At 42.1% G+C, this 19325-nt stretch overlaps 2 protein-coding genes across 6 annotated transcripts in view; both read right to left on the bottom strand.

Moving 5' to 3' along the window:
• The window catches only part of syt12 (synaptotagmin XII), a 28862-nt gene extending 25227 nt beyond the window's left edge, over positions 1-3635 (bottom strand). The window contains exons 1-3 of the mRNA XM_074633936.1: positions 3485-3635; positions 2781-2876; positions 2597-2651 (exon numbers count right to left, since the gene is read on the bottom strand). The gene's annotated coding sequence lies outside the window, so the exon portion shown is untranslated. The remainder of the gene's footprint in view (positions 1-2596; positions 2652-2780; positions 2877-3484) is intronic.
• A 1272-nt stretch (positions 3636-4907) lies between these two features.
• Positions 4908-19325, bottom strand: part of peak1 (pseudopodium-enriched atypical kinase 1) — a 129816-nt gene continuing 115398 nt past the window's right edge. For all 5 annotated transcript variants that reach the window (XM_074633931.1, XM_074633930.1, XM_074633932.1 and 2 more), the window contains 2 exons: positions 15295-16121; positions 4908-10237 (listed from right to left, as the gene is read on the bottom strand). In XM_074633931.1, coding sequence (XP_074490032.1) covers positions 8849-10237; positions 15295-16121 — 2216 coding nt within the window. In that variant the 3' untranslated portion in view covers positions 4908-8848. The remainder of the gene's footprint in view (positions 10238-15294; positions 16122-19325) is intronic.

Genomic DNA, 19325 nt, shown 5'->3' with positions numbered 1-19325 from the left:
GGGGGGGAGACTGGGATGGGAGGTGTGTTTGTGTGTGTGTGTGTGTGTGTGCGTGTGTTAATGTATGTGTGTGTGTGTGTGTGAGTGTGTGTATTTCAGGGACACCCAAACTTTTCTTCCTCATCATCCCTCCTCAAACTGACGCCCACAAACCTCCCCAAACTATGTCCCAAAAACAAATCTCTTTCTTCTCTCCTCTTCTTCATCATCATATTATCTGTTAGGGATGATTCAGTGTGAAATTACATAACTGTCTATACTGGAGGTGGGCAGGGTGCTGTGATGACACCTCTGATAACAAAACACTCATCTTTTATTTATCCTCTCATTGTGTCTCAATTCCCAGTAAATTAAACTAGAGGCGGACTCCTCTCCCTGCTGCCATGCCAAAGCCACACTTAAACACAATTTCCCCATGTTTTTGTGTCTAAGTGACTAATGGGGATAATAGTTTTTGAAATTGGTCCAGTATTTTTTTTTTTTTTACCTTTATTTATTCAGGGGGAGGTTCACTGAGAGCAATGCTTTCTTTTTCAGGAACACCCTGATCACATTCACACAGTTACACATTCACACCTGGAAGCTGCCCAGTACAACCACAGTCTGAATGTGAGCTACATTCACTAAAAGTGCATGTTTTTGTCACCAACAGGCTCAAATAGTTATCAAAGTGTCTGACAACATTATTGAAAGGAACCTACAGAGAAATAATCTATTTTCTTACCTTTCACATGATCCAGTCTGTTTGTTTCTGTGTTCAACTCATGAAATCTGAATATTCCTAAACTCAAATAAATACAGGCGGCTACCGGATTCAAAGACCTCGTCCACATTGTCGAAATCATCTAAATATGCAGCCATGACATTGAAAGTCTTTTAGCTAACACTAAGCTACGCTTTCTGTACTCCCAACACCACAAACTCTGCCCGGCTGGCACTCGTGTTTCCACCATAAATGTATTCCACTATTCAACCGTTGTGTTCCGGAAAAAAAGGCAATTTTAGTGGTTAAGTAAAACTTTGAGGTGCCACTTTCTAATACGGCACACTTCATGAAGAGTTCATAACTATTTATTCATGTTATAAATAATGTATTATTCCTTTATGGATCAGTACAGTCAAAGCAAGTAGCAAGTCTAGTAGTTATAGGAGGATAACACCAGCCAAAGGGATATTCACAACTTGACAATCCAAACATTATTAATGATCAATTATCAATTATCAATTAATTAAGCCCCATTAAGAAAACGCTTTATTTTAATTTATGAGACTCTTTTTTATTTTTATTTGTCTGGCATCTCATTAAGCTACTTGGAAAAATACAGTTTTGCATATCAAATATGTGATTAGTTGATGGAATATGATACGCGATCGGAATTTCTGTTATTGTGAATGGTGAGCACTCCGCTCCACTTTACTGTCATCCTCAACCTGCTGTTATTATTCCATCTATCATCTAGCGACACATATTAGAAATACTGTCATCAACAAAATTACAGATTCACATTTCCATTTCTATCTTATACTTATTTTTTACTCATGTTTATATTTAAGCGCTATATTTTAACTCCACTATGTTAAACCTTAGATTATCATTTAACTTTTACTTTAGTGATTTCCTCTTTTATATATACATATTGTATGAGCTTTGTTTAAGGAACCTGAGACCAAAGATTGTCATTGCCATGACTGCTTTGCTGGAATTGACAAATGACAAATAATGAACCTTAATTTAGGCTACTGCATCTTTAACACACATTTTTACCTTAATTTGACCACCTGGAAGACACACTGTTGACAGAGGTTTAAAGGAACAGAGTGTAGCATTTAGGGGGATCTATTGGCATAAATGGAATATAATATTAATAAGTATGTTTTCTTTAGTGTATAATCACCTGACAATAATAATCATGTTTTCGTTACCTTAGAATGAGCCGTTTATATCTACATACGGAGCCGGTCTTCTTCGGTCGTTTCTTGAAGGTAACCCCCGAGCTGTGAAACTCTCCTGAGATGGTTGAGGTTAGGCGTTGACCTTGAATAGTTAAGGTTATAGCAGAGGTCGTTGGGTAGAGAGTCTTGCAAGACTTTTTACACGTTTTCTGAACTTGTACGTTATGCTACCTTCTAGACACGACCATCCTCTTCATGGAGCCAGCCATGTTTTATTGGATCTCTACATAGGGCCATTCATGGTATGCGTCAGCCACCGTAGTTCTGCTACACGCTTGCCACACGGGAGAAGTTACAGTTGGTTGCAATCTGCCATCTCACCGCTAGATGACGCCAAATCCAACACGCTGCACCTTTAAATGGAAATTTAAACAAGTGAATTTTGATGAAGGCTTTCCTTACAGTACGAGGGCGGTAACCTTTCCTTTAATTCACATTACAGATATTACTTCTTTCACTATTGCCTCCTTAGAATCCCCCTCCAGCCCCCCTACAGCCCTCTTGACCCCCAGCATGGCCTGCTTTGACATCATTCATCTAGATTATCGATTAAGTATCGCAATACAGGTAATAAACCTACTGGAGCATCACTCTGGATCCAGACTGATGAACATGATGATTACTGCCAACATGAAATACTCACCACAGCTTAATGCACAAAGATGTCCAGCGGGTCCTCCTGGAAGAGATGCACAACACTGGAAATGGTTATAGTAAACAACAAGTTTTGATCCTTAGATTGGGAAGACAACATTTTGAAACAGTAAATCTTGTTTTTCCCTTCTACTTCTGCAGATGAGGGTCATGTAAATACTGTACACACTTACATCAAACGTATAGAACAGGATGCAGCTACAGCAGAGACTGTGCTCTGGTTAACACTTCCTCTGGTTTCTGTTTGGTGGCCGTGTTCTTAGCTGCAGCTGTGACATTGGATGGCAGCGGATGAAGACGGGAAAACAAACATGATGAACAGGAATAATGAGATTTAAACTCAGCTCTGTTTGCCAACAGCAGTGCCGTCTGATCAAACAAACCTCTGTCACCTGTGAACTGAAACTCCCTGACGGGCAACGTGAAATCTGAAAGGACAGAAATAAAGTCGTAGAGCATCCTAACAATCCAAAATGTCTGTAAAACACTGATGATTGGATGGAAAGGATTTCCTCTTTCCTCATTTTCAATTACAAAGTGAGACAGCTGAGTGAGACATTAAGTCAGATATAATCTCAGTCTAGACAGAATCATCATCTCATCTTTTTGGTTCAACTTTGTCCTTCACTGTAAATGCTTTTGTTTTCATATTTCTCCTGCAAAATTCCTACAGCATGTTTTCACAGCTTTCAGCCACACTGAGCTGAAAGTGGCATAAATACAACTCACAAGTAAACAGTCAGTTCATAAGAGGCTTAACAGCAGGAGAATGGTGCATTCTGGGTTTTCTTTGCCTTTTGAATGTCTCCATCTGGTGGTGGAGCTGCTGTAGTGATGCTGGAACAGAAACACCTCATGTTCCAATAAAAACACTTACTTTACTGAGTCTGGGCATGACTCATGACTCATGACTCATAGTGTTGCATTGTGTTTCAGGTGGCCTCATTTTTATCCACTCGAGTTTGTATTAAAAAAAGATGAACGAGACACAACAAGTTATGTAAATAACATGCTTTAGTTAGACGTACACACCCTTATTTTGGTTAAAGCCTCTGAACACCCACACAGGTGTTTTCAGTTATTCTGGCTGATCAGACCTCTGCTCAGGTTGGAGGGAGGTGGAGCTAGGATGAGAATCATCTACCAATGAGAATGAGAAGGTGTAATTTGTCCCGCCCCGACAGGTTCAACAAAGCTAACAGGAGACTCAGGAAGATGTCACTCAATCAGTCTATACACACCCACACGGTCCTGAGGGGAGGTCTAACTGAAAACACCTGTGTGGGTGTTCAGAGGCTTTAACGTACTCTATAAGAGTCCCCTAACTTCACTGGTCAATAGACCTTTTTAACAGCAGAGATTTAGACATGTCATACTAAGGTTTATTAAAAGAGGCTGGGACACGGTGTTAAGCTATGGGGTATGACACATACGCAGTTCAAATCAGCAGTTCAAGCTCAGTTTCGGCGAGTGCAGACCAGATTTTACCGCCAGCATGCACAATACAATGACCCTGTGATCGAAGCAGCTAAAAGGAATTCAGCCATCATTAATTACATTATTTACACCTGTGCTTTTCCTGCTGTGACAGGTCCAAATGTCTTCTGTGAAAAAAGGTCAATAGTGAGCTGGGAAGAAATGTTATACTTCGGGGTTTCTGTTGGACACTTTAACTAAATCAGAGAGCATCTTTAAATCTTAAATCTAATATTTTGAAAAACATCCATCGATCTATGTAGACATAAACACCAGACTTGAGATTTAATTTATAACCAAATAACTCTCTGGACTCAAAGAGATCCCCACAGTGCTCTCAATCTTTAAGATGCATGGCTCCTTTGAGATACGCCAGCACAGAAACATGAGACGTGCAAAGTTCAAAATCAAATTCAAACACTCGAGATCGCAGGTCTCTCGAGTTTAAAAAATAATAAATCACAGGGCTTTTGGTTGATGTTCTAAAGCATTGAGAAGATTAATATGTTTCCAGTTTTAGTACGGTGACTGTAAATAATTTAAAGGCTCATTATCAGCCCAGGGCTCGAGGATTTTGCTGTAGCATCAGTCCAGGTCCAAAATGACTGGAAACCAAGGGTTTCACCGCACAAACAGTAAACTATCATCCACTCAAGTATGTAATGAATAACTTGCAATGAAATAGACTTTAAAAATGACTAAAATCAGTCTTAATTTACTCAAGTACACAACCAAAACTCGTTCATTTTACAGTCTGTCCAGTCACTATAAACCCTAGTGATTCTCCACTGGAAGGTAAACAGCAATAACACAACGGCACAAAGTGTATATATAAAAACATATATTTATTGTTCTGTTACTGTTGGTTAACTTGATCAACAATAAATGGCGGCAGGCCAGGAGACAAACTGTACACATATTAATAGAACGCCTTAGAGAGCTTCTGCTTTTCTGTTCAGTGGCAATTAACAATGCAAAGAGAGAAGGAGAAAACAAATATCCGCTGTAGGCCGTACACGGTTGATGGATGTTGGGTTTTAATGGCGCGTTCAAAAAAGTCATCCTTCGGCCTCTTTTCAAAGTGGTTCATCTCCTAAGCAAGAGGGGTAAAAATACTGTACATCGCTCTGTATGTCAATGCTCCTCAAACCACGTGAAGATCTATTTCATCCTTTGTTTAGGACAGTGATAACTACTCACCGTTTTCTTCCCCCCAAAAACAAGCAAGGTTTGAAGAAAGTCAAGCTTTAAAAATGAATAAATGATATTTAGACTCTCTAAAGACAGAAATAGAGGTGCTCCGTACTCGACAAAATAGTGTGTGGATTAAAATAGATAACGGTTATATATATTTATACTATATATACTATATAAAGGCTTAAATCTCTAGATACAAGGACAGCCACCAGTGCTGTCCACACACATTCCTCAGTACACAAACCCTTTGATGCAGCAACAAACTCACACCTGCTTTGTCTCGTTTTTCGCTCCGTGGACCATTAAGTCTCGTACTGTACATCTGCAGTAAAAGGATCACAGGATCCTGATCCCAAAGGTACATTTCCCCCCCCCATTCCCAGTGAGAAGCTGAACAGCTGCAGTTAACCAGAGCAAATATAACAGAAGGGAACATTTCTGCACAGAAGTACACCGAGTTAAAGATGCTTTCCCGGGTGTTTGATCATCATAACCACAAATAAACCCATGTGTGTAAAACTCAAAGTGTTTTTATGGTGAAGCGGAGGCTTGTGTATTCCCACTGACTCCAAGGTACTGATCAATAACGCAGAGCTCATTTAATTAAATCAGAATGAATCCGTTGAGTGACAAGCAGCGAGCGTCGATGCAGGATCTGCCGTCCTGTTGGCCAGATAAGAACAGAAGCGGACGGGGAAACAAGGCAGGAGGAATGGAAGCAAGTCTCAGTGGTTGAGTTTCTCTTCGAGGCTGTGGTCGGTTACCACACAAAAAGAGTTTGTATGTGAAACTAAGTGGTTCTGTTTGAAGATGAGATGTGTCTCTGAAGCGGATGAGATCAGGTCCAAATGTCTGTTTTCAGTCCAGGCAAACTTTTACATTCCACACGCTGCAAAAAACAAATCCTCGAAAGTTCACCGGGGAGCTTTTCTCAGCCTCTCCTGCGTGCATCATCGTGTCCTCAGTCTCCATCGAGGAGCGCCAACGTTCGGACTGAATGTGCAAATGTCGTTCCGTAAAACGCAGAAACCGTTCGAAATCAACTTGACAAAAACAACACAACAAAGACGAACCTTTTGCAGTCCCTGAAACATTCCCATCGTCTCCCATCCACTGTAACTGTTGCTTCATTTGCAGGATTTAACTGACATGAATCAGTTTATGTGCCACAAAACTAACTGAAGAGAGGATTAGTAAAAAGACTGCATAAAAATTACCTCCAGAGGAAATAACAAAACAAAGATATTAATTGCACATACTCCGACAAGAAACCCAACCAACAGCCGTTGCGTCCCATTTTAACTTCAAAGCATGTAAAAAGCTCTGAAAACTGCGACGCCAAAATTAGCTCAGTGTTCTTCACAGCTACCTCGTTCAAAGCCCCGTGCGGGAGTGTAACGTGTGGTATGAAACGACAGCATTTAAGGGTGTAACTTTTGTTAAATTTAACTCCAGTTGGGCTTTTGAATTTTAAACCAGTGACATTTGAACTGAGCTGTGCAAACTTTGGGACTCAAACAAATCTTCTGTAATCAAGTCTGACTGCATGTTGTAATAAAATGAAATAAACATTTCTGGTAAAAACCTCTAAAAGTATCTCAAACTGTCTAAGTGGACAATTTGTGGCAGGTCTTTGGCTTCAGTGGTAAAATATATTTCACTTTTCCATTTGTCTAGATTAAAAAAAGAAGCGATCTCACCCTGATTAGATTTGATTTTAAAGAGGACAAATCCATCAATGGTTTTCTTTTTCCCTCATTCCCTTCATTTCTTCAAGATCTCTATTTCTGATGCTTTCTCAAGTTTTCTCTCTAGAAACTGAGCGCTTTGAGGGAATCTAACTGTGGTGTGTCTTTAGATGTCTGATGAAACTTTTCTATGGAATATTGATGTGTGAATTCATTCCATTCGACAGCGCCTCAAATAAATCCTAGAGACGGCTGCCATGCAATCTATATCTAATATGAATAGCTATCACAACTCTGCAGTCTGGCAGAATTTGGCTGGAAAAAAAAACGTAGTCATCTAAAATCCCTCACACGTTTTGGTAAATCTCTTCAATCTAGAACTGGTGGAGTGTTTTAATACACGTGAGATGTGACCAGCTAATAAAACAGATGAAGTGAATAATGAAGAGATGTCTGGCAAATGGACATCAACGTGCTACAGAGAGGCGAAGTCCCGCCCCTTCCAGTGGACCACCATGGGACCTTATTTTGGAGAAATATGAACGGTCGTCAACGGCAAGAGACAATTATTTTTTTTATCCCGTAGCCATGAATCACACATATAATGTTTATCGATTTAAAACATAATTTTGCAAGTCAAGAGAGTCGCAGTTTGTTGTCTGTTGAAGAATCAGACTGTGAAAATACCTAATTTGAAGGACTCTCTCTGAAGCTACGATGTCTGTGTGTTTCGTACTGGGATGAACTCACAGGAGCAACGGGTCTCGCTCGTTCTTTCGCTTCCCGGCTGATAAAAACACCAAGAGTCGCTGGATGAAACACATCAGGTAAGATAACGTTTCATCTGTGCGTGGAACACAGCTAAGTTAGCTAACTAGCTGGCGTTGAGGACGTATATTGTGCGAGACGAGAGATGAAGTTCACTGAGCGGATTTACATAATTAATTTGATTAATATCTTTTGATTCATATTTTCTTATCAAAACATTATATCCATAAAATGATATGGCCTAAAATAATACCCTCTGTTTATACTTTTAAAGATTCCTATTTTAAAACACGTTTGACTATGATTGAAAGCTTATACAATTTAAATTAAAATTCTAAATTGGAAGAAAGATTTAGATAATTTCAAATGTGTTCCAATTGTTTAACAGACCTTCATCTTTTCCTTTCCTTACATTTTATTTGTTGAATAATTTATTCTAATTTTATTATTTTTATACTGTGAAATATATTTACTGATGTTTATGTAATGAAAAATCTGAACATGTTTATGTAACTACTGTATTGAACTTTGTAAATAAAGTTTTTGGAGCGGTTTCACATAAAACTAAATGATACGACCAACTGTGACTCTCTTGACTTTCAAAATTATGTTTTAATTTGACAAATATCTTTTATGTGATTCATGGCGCATTCAAACGGGATCAAAAGAAATATTTGTCTCTCTCCGTTGACTACCGTTCATATTTTTTTCCGAAATAAGGTCCCATGATGGTTCACCGGAAGGGGCGGGACTTCGCCTCTCAATAATAACAATTCAGTTTGTCTTGGCCTAGATCTGAGAACAATGTCAGACAACCACTTCATCTGCTGGACTCTTCACCATCCTGCTGTTGCTAACGAGTGCTCAGAATAACCCCGACCATGAAGCCTGTCTGATGGGAACTCAGCCTCTCGCTCTGTGGATCGACTTTGTTCATGAAGAAAACACAGACGTTTGCACGACCAGCTGTTTAGTTTTAGGCGAGCGCTGTGGCTGCTGCAACAACAAAGCTGACTATTAGCTTACATCACACATTAGCGTCAGCAGAGGGACCACACGGGGCGGGGGAGGAAGTTGGATCTGTTGCCATAGTAACAACTGGCCGGAGGAGCTCAGAGTGGCTGTGACTGCGTCAGGTGGAGGGTGTGTGTTTGGTGCGTTTGGCTCGGTGCTGCGTGCGCCGGCTGGTTCTGGGACTGAGCGTGCGGCTGCGGCTGCTGCAGGATGTGCACCACCCGGCTCAGCGTGTCCGTGGTGGCGAACGCCAGATACTGGCAGCACAGCCAGTCCTCCAGGCTCACGCCGCAAGCCGCGTCCAGCGAGCGCTCCGCAAACTTGATCATCATCAGTGTCCGCTTCAGGTCCAGCCAGTTCTGGAGGGTGGCCTCGCGCTGGCTGGAGGTGGCCCCCGACATGGGGCCCGTGCTGCTGCAGCCAAGCGCCTGGAACAAGTCCTCCCGGGGGCCCCAGAGCAGGCACTGCAGGCAGGCCCGGGCCTCGGACATGCGAATCCGTTCAGAGGGGTTGACGGTGAGCAGCAGCCTGGCGAGCTGCTGCAGACCCTGTGAATAGAGCGATCTGACCGGCAGCGGCGGCAGGTCGGCCCACGTGTACTCCCGCTCCTTCAGCTCCGGCGTCTCCTCGAAGGGGTTGGGCCGGTGCAGCATCTCGTAGATGAGAATCCCGGTCTGGAACTCGTCACACTTGCGGTACTGTGTCGCTGTGACAATTTCCGGCGCCAGGCGTGACTGGTCGCGCAGCGTACCAGGGTCGGCGGCCAGAGTGCTCTTCTGTTTGGCTTGGGAGAAGTTACTGATGATGAGGCGGGCGGGGCAGGTGGCGTTGGCGGCAGCAGTAGCAGCACCGGCGGAGGTTGCACCAGAGCCGCCGCCGCCGCCGCTGCTGCTGTTGCTGTTGTTGTTGGGCTCAAGATTGTCCAGGTTCCAGGAGTTTCCAGGTTGGCATTGGACCAGCAGCAGGTTTTCCAGTCGCAGGTCACAGTGGGTCACGTGATACGGTTTCATGTGCTCCAGGCCGGAGCACAGCTGCAGCAGCAGGAGACACACCTGACGCTCGTACAGCTCCGGGTTGTGAGTGTGCCGCGCCACGCCGTCTCGGACAAAGTCGGCCACCGTCTGGAAGGGCACCTCGCGCGTGATGACCACCACTCGGCTCCTCAAGCGGCCGACAGTGTTCATGTGACCCGCTGCCGGGGTTTCGTCTAGTTTACCATTTGGCGCTTTGGAGTCCGTCGCCTTGGTTTCAGTCTTAATCTCTTTCTCTTTCTCCTTCGACGCATCTACATCTTCTTCCTCCTCCTTCTCTTCTTCCTCCTCCTCCTCCTCACCTTCCTCCTCTTCCCAGGGCAGCAGGCGGGCGGGGACGTCAGCCAGGAAGTGTCCACAGTCCTGCTGGATATTGAAGTGCACGGCGAGGCTCTGTCTCACTGCAAGGCTGTGGAAGAACTGCTGCTGGGTCTCCTTCACTTTGCTCCGACAGATCTGGAGAAGTAAAGATAACAAAGAGAATATTTTCATCAATGGCTATTCTATATTTCTTTATATTCAATAAATCCCATGAAAAGTGAGAGAAATAGTTGTGTAAAGAATGAAATGAGAGAGCCAGCTGGCCCTTATTACGGCTAGGTCTTATTAATAACATTTTATATAGACACCTATTTTTTTTTTTTAAATAATACATCTACAGAGCTTGAGAATGAGTCATTTAAAAAATGTTGGCGGGTCCAAAACAAATGTTTTGTTTATCTCTGTGGAAGATATCTGACGTTTGGTTCCCACTTCTAACAAGGCTGGTGAGCCAATAGTAAAACAACGTTGGTATCACGTGGTATCTTTGGGTCATCAGTTAGTGTGGAAAAAACAGATAAATGTCTGACAGTAAGTGCCTGGCAATGACTTGTTGTGAAGTAAACGCATAATAACTGCATAATGCCAGTTTTCTCCGTTAACACGGTTGAAATGTCATTAACTTTTAAATGATGAAAGTTGATGTTTTTACCTTTGTTCAGTTTAAAGGTTTATGTGCCAAGCACTAGTAAAAACTGACATTAGGAGACAGTTATTAATTTTTAATGAAATCAAATAAGCAGATATTGCCTCTCGACGGCCGTGAGAGACTTTTGAACAAACAGCAATCTATTGCAAAACATCAGGAACAAAATACCCCATTTTAGCAGAGGAATGCACAGGAGAACTCCAACATCAAAGATGTTTTCTGTTTCAAAACTCTCTGTTTCTCTACAACATTTTCCCGTTAATGATAAATAGAGCGGAGGAGAGCAGCAGACTTCAGGCTGTCACCGACAGCAGCGAGAGCCGAGAGCGCGTCTCCGTCTCCTAAACCACAGTGACAGTCCTCTGCAGCTCTCTGTCTTCCTACACTTTGATCACAGTGCGGAGAAGATCGGTCTCTGCAGACGTCACAACATTCACTAAAATACCAGCAAAGGGAAAGAAGTCACGACATATTACTGAGATATTCCTGGTTGAATGGTTTAACTATTGTTCCGTGCATGTTTAGTGGTAATTATCTTACAGAGATTAACCTGTGCAAACATTTCATCAGATAAAATGATTGAAATCGATGTTAAGATTCAGAGAAAGAAGGAAAATGTGAGGACAAACTAAATGTCTTCATTTAGACACATCAGGTGTTGTTAAAGGTGCAGTGTGTAGAATTTGACCGCATCTAGTGGCGAGGTTGCAGATTGCAACCAACTGAAACATCTGCCCGTGTGCCAAGCGTGTAGGAGAACTACGGAGGCCGATGCGAAAACGTGAAAATGCCAGTGTTTGGTTTGTCTGTTCAGGGCTACTGTAGAAACATGGCGGACTCCGTGAAGAGGACCCGCTCCATTATGTTGATATAAACGGCTCATTCTAAGGTCACGAAAACACAGCGATTCTTAGTTTCAGGTGATCATACACTAAAGAAAACATACTAAATAATATTATATTCCATTTCTCCGTGTCTAGAAAGTAATGGTTAAAGTTAGGACAGGTTGTCGGGTCTCGCGAGAGTTTTTGCAATTTGTGGGTTACCTTCTAGACACGACCCTGTTCCTTTAAGGATGGAATCATTAGTCTGACTAGTCTTTAAAGGTAACTAATTAACTGGTGCATTTCTATTTGCTAATAAATCAAATTGAATGTTGTCTAATGCACACCTGGTAATGAAATAATTAATTATCGTCTTCTCTCATACTAAACAGGACATGGAAGTTGAAAATTAATTGTTTACAGAAGAACATTATTCTAACAGCAATATTACATTACATATTATAAGCTTTTACAATGCACAATACATTTTGTCATTTTAATAGCCCCCCCCTACGGTCTCCTCCACATTGGGAGTAATATTGGGTTTGGCGTCTTGCTCAAGGTGCCCTTATGGACAGGAGGAGCCTGGAATCACTTTACCTTACATTTTAAGAAACATATATTTTCTTGCATCACAGGTAGGATGCACATCTTTTTGTTTAGTGAAGAACTTGAATAAGGTAATCATTAACCACAATGTCCCCCTGCATAAATAAAGGATAAATAAAAATAAAAACATTGTGTGAGTCTGTTCTTTCTCACATGTTAAGTCCTGTATACTTATTTTTTTAAATCAGGTTCTGTCTTTCACTTCTCCACCATGATATATCATTCTCAAGTTTCATGTGAGGATATTCACGATTTTCCTATCCTATCGAGACAGTCAGATAGTCTTTGACGCTGACTTTGCTGCAATAAAAGTGTGTGTGTTCTTTAATTACAGCTACTTCAACCATTTCACTTTATTACTTCTATTAAGGTTGACTTGAACCTTGGTGGTCTCTTTGGCATATTTTATGGACAGTTTATTAGATTGTGATGTGAGGTTAAGAAGTCTTCCTTCACTGAGTAACTCCTCAGGAATGTGCCTGTTCACTGGATGTCTGTTTAGACATGTTGGCTCTGAGACTACAGCCGCCTCCTGGTCACTCTTTGAGAGTGGAGTTTTCACTATTCAGATGCCATATTGTGTGAGCTGTATTGCTGGTTGTAACACAAAAGCTCCAGGTTAACAGACACATGTAAATGTATTGTTCCCTCTCCTGACATTTCAGAGAAACTTTAAAGCCCACCGACTCAACTCGCTGAATTCCTCTGAGAGTCCAGAATTCACGCAGACATGCTAAAGGTGGATTATGAATAATTAGCACCGCATTAAAAAAATATCACAGCCTGTAAAAAACTCATTTGCAGGAGGATCAACTGCGCTTACGTACGGGGGGTTAAGGAAGGCAGGAGCACAACTGGGCCACATTAAAACGGCGAGCTGGGGGAAAAGTTTAATTGGGAAGCTGGGGCCTGTTTGTGTTCTGCTGCTCCTGGTTGCCTTATTTATGAATGAGCATCATAAAAAAAACAAGTCTCTCTCGCTCTTGAAAGTCTGCAGCTAATACGAGGGCAGAGCTTTGAAGTGCTGTGGAGCGGAGAGAGTTTCATATCCTGTGAATAATGCAACCTTCATCCATATCTGCTTTGTGTTTAGCTTCAGAACTGTTTCGGCAAGCTCTGCCCTCCAACCCCACCTCTCTACCTCCTCTCTACCTCCTCCCTCACACACACACACACACACAATGTACCACAAGCAGACAAAACTGCTAACCTCACACAATTATATATATGAAAAAAAAGATTGCATGCTTGCACAGGTTTTATTGCACAAGGTCGTGCCCTAAAGGCACAAAGTTTAAGTGCTAATATTTCAGCACAAACACCTTCCTCCTCCTCGGCTTAAAGTGGGAGGAGATTCCTCAACACAAAGAAAACAAATCTAAGGATTTAATAAATCTTCTGTAAGGACAGCAACCACCAGACTCCAAATTTATCCTAAAATCCATCTCGATGCAGAGAGGAAGCGAAGCAAGGACCCAAAAACAAACAAACACAAACTAATGAATTCAAACTAATAAGATGCTGAAAATAAGCTGTTTGTTTGCAAGATCTGGTAAAAGCAAACTATTTGCTTTAGTTCGGCCTAAAGCCAGTAGCTGTATGTGGGTGAAAACTTGAAATACTTTGACTTTGAAAGTGGGGCAAACTAGCTAAAGTTAGTGTGTGTTTCAGGGTCATACAAAGTTTGAGGATTTCATGTGTTTCATGTACATGGATTACACACTTCCAGATCTTTCAGTAACCAATTAAAATAAAGGATGATTTATTCATACACATGTCAGCACTTAACTCTCTTTTTGCTGCTTCTATATGTCCTGTTTGTCTGCAATGTTGATTTATATTTATAAATGTCACTACTGTTTCTACTGCTTTTAACAACTGTGTGTCCTTTTCCAACATTTAAACGGCATGTCTTGTTTTGTGTGTTTGTTCTGGTGTATTTTAGGAAGACTGTTAAACTGCGTGCCCTGTTTTTGTTTTGATGTATTTTAGGATTGCCTTTTGTAACACATTGGCCTGGGACAACAGATGAAAAATAGCCTTTTGGCTAATTCTGGCATTTTTTATTTTTTCAAATTTATCAATTTGATCAGTCCCTTCTCAAATAAACTAAACTAAAAAAACAAACTATAAAACTATCTTTGTGAATATAAAAAAACATACAATTTCCTAGAGTCTCATGTGAAATCTTTAAATGCCTTGCTTTGTCCAAACAACATTTTGAATCCCAAAGATATTCAGTTTACAATGTTATAAAACAGAAAAAAGCACGTTAGACAAGCTGCAGTAAGGAGCCTCTTGTTTTACATTTTCTAGACACAAAAATTCAAAATGTGCATCATGTCATGTTTACTAGATTAAACTTGGCAGGAAAAGTACGCATGAGACTCAATATAGTTCAATTTCAATAAACTTTATGGGCTTTAATTACAGCTCTCTGGGCTGCCTCTAGCCCTGAGGCTGAGGCTAGAGGCAGCACTTTTTAAGCTCAATATTAAACTACCATTATACTCACAGACTGTATGTAAGAAGTGGATGTAGTTACCGTGATGTCACCAATTTGTGGACTGCCGTTTTGAGGCTCAAGTTCGTCATTTTGTCAGTTGCCAATCTTGTTTTTTTGCAACCACAAGAGGGTGGAGTTAAGTACAACCAAACGCTGAATAAGACATTTTTAGGTGACCAAAATGTTAATATTAACTTTCATGAACTGAAAACACACTGTGAAAGGGTCAAAGTTGTAACTCCTAGACCGGACAACGCGACCTGTCAATCGCAAGGCAGCCCCGCCTTAAAGCATCCCCTGCTTTATGGTCTATTTGACTCTAAATGGAACCATAATTTACTAAATGAACATCATGCTGTATTGAAGAAGACTTGAAACTAGCGATTGAGACCATAAACTCATGTTTACAATGTTTACTGAGGTAAGTAGGCTCATTTTCTCATAGACTTCTATACAATCAGACTTCTTTTTGCAACCAGAGGAGTCGCCCCCTGCTGGCTGTTAGAAAGAATGCACAAGACTGTGCATGAAAACAGAAAAGGTCAATCTGAATGTTGTCATTCGGCAGAACAAACTGATGTATGAACAGAACCAGACGTCTCACCTTGATGGCGTAGTTGACCAGCGGGTCCTTGGCGTAGGAGGCAGTGTAGTACACAGCATCCCCCGCCTCACAGCAGGGTTTCCCAGTGGTCAGCCTGAAGTGGGACCAGCTGTCAGTGCCGAATCTCAAGTGATCCTTCTGACCGGCCATGAAACGGTCCTCACACTTTGTCGCCAGCTTCCGCAGCGTGTCCGTGTGGAGCCCCCGGATCCTCCCCACCACCTCATCCCAGCTGTCTAGCCCCCTGTACAGAGCAGGTCTCTGGGGTTTGGATGCTCCAGCAGCAGCAGCACCTCGACCCGCTGTCGTCCGTCCCCTTCCAGCCAGGGACTCCGTACTCGTGTAGGCCCTCCTCTCTCTGCCGGCTGTGGCGCTGGGTGCAGCGGATGCAGCAGGTTGAGGAACCAGGGAGGGGACGCTGTTAGTCGGGCGGCTCTTGTTGGTCGCCGTGGCAGCTGTCGCTGGCCTCTCCAGGGAGTCGCCGCTCTCGTGGTCGTGGACTCGATGAGGCTCGGAGCTGAGAGACGAACTCTGACTGGCGGTCTCCCAGGTGGAGTCCAAGTCGTAGATAGGGTTGGCCACGCTCAGGTTGGTGCCTCCAGGTCTGGCCTCAGCCCGAGGTCTCACCCCTCCCTGGACCGACTCTTTGCCTGCCAGGCTGGGTTCGGTACTGGAGCGAGGTACATTCTTCTTAGGTAGCGGTGGCGGTGTGGCATAAGAGGCCGGCTGGTCAGCGAGGAAGTCCAGGTCGATGGACGCCAACGTATCGTTGGATGCTTTCACGTTTCGTGGCTGTTTGAGTGGGATCATGTTGGCTCTGGATTGACCTGGAGGAAAAGAAAGATAAAAACATGTATTAATTCAAACTGAATGCTTAAACCACTGAACCATATCAAACTGTGCGGAGATCTTTTTTAAGGATTAGCCACGTGTTGCCGTTTAAATGTCTTAGTATTGTGATATGTTTTATGATACTGTACAGATTCTCAAAAACGCTGTATCGATGTTTAATTAACAGTTTACATGCAAAGATTAACTCAGTTAATATTTTATTTTATTTGCAAAGAGATGCGCCCTCTCAGTTGATGTGCCCTCTCAAAGTAGTGCTCTGTTGTTGGATGTTACAGGGATCTTATTGCATAAAAAAAGTAAACTCAGATTTTATGCATATGGTGGTGTGTTCTTTGTACTAGGACAGATTTTCTAAAATTCGATTTTAAAAATTGAAATATATCACCTTGCTTACAGTATCATAACATATTGAATCGTAACCCCTGTATGATGATATGTATCATATCGATTGTAACACCCTATATCATGATCATATCGACAGATTATTTCCAATACACAGGCCCTACTTTTCGAATTTCGATTTTCATTCCACATCATCAATCCCTTGCATAAATGTTGGCCAGAAAAGGCAATGTTTCAGAACTTAGATGGTCCTTTTTTGTGATTTTAGCTGTCGAGACTGGATAAACGCGAGATAACACAACATGAAAAAAACTGTGTTTACTGAATGTGACTTACACAAAAGTAAAAATCTGACTTCCTAACAGCTGAAAAGGATAAAAGCGACACCTGAAACACAAATCATTGCACGCTCTTTCACCCCCCAGCTCCTCGTTCCTCCCACGTGGCGTTTCCAGCCGCCCACTGGCTCGCTGCCTCTCATGAAGACGAGAGGCTGACACAAGGTTGTGTGTTATGGCACGTGAGGGAGCTGGTGGCCCTGAGGAAAAATTCAAGCCAGAGAGCAGGACAGCTGGGCACAAGTCGTCCCTCCAAACCATCCAGCTGCCCGACTCAATCTGCAGCCCCTGCTCTGCAGTGAGGCTTAAAGAGGCAGAATGGAGAGCACATTTATCACTGGCTTCTAGTGACCTTATTTTTTCTGGGATGGTGGCGGGAGGGAATTGGAGGGTCGAGGGGTTGATTGGACTCCCTCGATGTTCTCTGGAGTCGAGGACCACAGAGGCAGGCGGGTCAGAGACGAGCGTCTGATAAGATGAAACGGAATAAAGGAGCCGTGCCGCTTGCATGATGGGAGTGAAACAGCCTGATAGTTTTAACTGAACGGGTTTACAAGGTCACAGACAACCCTACGGCGCAGCTTTTAACTCACCAGGGAATACCCCAATTTCTTTGAAGATCACAAAGAGAGGCGGCTGAGTGTTTCAAAGTCACATCTTTTGCCAAATTACTTTTCTCGTCCCCACGGTGAAGGCGTCTGCTTGAACAAACTACTACTACTAATGATCGCAAATGCTTGTTAAATGATACGAGCGACTCCTCACGTGTGCGTCACGCTGCCATCATCTTAAGAGAGCAAAAGAGGCCTTAAGAAAGAGCTGTCGGGATGAAGTAAATGAGTCTCGGTAATCCTCCTTGGGAGGGGTGTATTTAATGTGTTCCTCCACCAATCTGCAGTAATCCAACCAAGAAAACAACCGTCTCCCTCGTCCAGTCGGATCTTCTATTGCAGCAATGTGACTGTGACTAAATTACATAACTCAGTCTGTGATTGTCATTTCAAAGTCAAGAATACTTTTTAGAATCATAATACACACATAAATACATGTGGTGATAAAACAACCTGCATGGAGGGATTCAAAAATTACATAATAACCTTTCAGCATATTGTAATTCAAGTGTTCTGAGTGAAAACTAGACTTCTGCACCTCCTAATGGCTCTGACGGGAGACTTTGACCAATCACAGGTCATTTCAGAGAGAGAGCGTTCCTATTGGCTGTGCTCCGGCTAGTGGGCAGTGCTTGGTGTTTCCTCAACTGATCTCAGCATGGCTGCCAGGTCACAAACTTTCTCATTTTACAGCTAAACCGTACACTACAAATCAAATGTTTTCAGAGCCTAAGTTGACGTCTTAAAATGTCTTCCTTTGTCGGATAAAAATAAATGCGGATTACTTTCATATTAACAATTATGTATAGAATTTTTTCTATTATACAAAAGTTTCAGTGTCATTGCTACAAGTTTCATTAAATGGCCTTTTAACACAACTACACAGAATGCTTACATCTTATAGTGAAGGATTTTGAACCTGCTATCTTATCGGTGCCTGGCTAGACTGTACTGTCAATTCAATGAAACAAACAGTGGAACAGATGACAGATGTGTGGTAAAAGTAAAACCCCAAAATAAAGTCCCCTGAAACATTTTTTTTTTAAAAAGTGTTTCAGAAAAGACGAACACATTAATTGAAACTGATCACCATCATAAGTAGAAAGTTATTTTCCTTATAATATAATCACACTGCTGGTCAACTAAACTTCTTCTGACCCGTGTCAATCTCCAGGAGATGAAACAGTGGAGAGTCCCAATCCCTTCAAAATCTGTTCCGGATTAAAAAGATAATTGCATTTTCTTCTTCTTATCAAACACAGAGCCTCTTCTGCTTCTGCTTTCTATTTCCTCACTACAAATCTGAGTACCAGAAATAGAGGCATCCAGCCCGTTGTCATTTACAGGGCGTCAAATACCGACGTTTTGTCACGGCTGTCGGCGTTTAACACCGCTGCACAAGACACACTTTAACGGCAGTATGAGACACACCGAGCTTTCCATTAATTACGATGTAAACCCACAACATCAAGTCACATTTTCACTGCATAAACGTAGTAGTTTTAAACCAAAACACGTTGTCTTTTCCTCAGAGGTTTTGTTGCCTAATCCAAAGCAAGTGTTTTTGTTTAACTCACGACATTACATGTTTACTGCGACTGAAAAAGTGACGCCGAAGGGTCTGACAAAGCGTCCGTATTTGACGAATTGGGATGAGATTCTCCCTGCTGCTTGTTACACATATTCTCTGACAAGACTGGCTTCATGTCCCTTCTCTTTAAGTATATAAATATTAGAATAATATATCATATATAACATACACTACAACTCACAAATGGGAGAGAATCATGTACTGTTTAGTCCATCTCCTCACTGACACTGGACATGATACAGCAACAACACTTTCTAATTGAAAGAAATTGTGAAATACAAATATATTGTTCTTAAC

This window comes from Sebastes fasciatus, chromosome 4, assembly GCF_043250625.1.
Source record: "Sebastes fasciatus isolate fSebFas1 chromosome 4, fSebFas1.pri, whole genome shotgun sequence".
In the NCBI taxonomy this organism is placed as follows: Eukaryota; Metazoa; Chordata; class Actinopteri; order Perciformes; family Sebastidae; genus Sebastes; species Sebastes fasciatus.
Note: the sequence above shows the minus strand (reverse complement) of the source record. Positions and strands in the feature narration are given on the sequence as shown.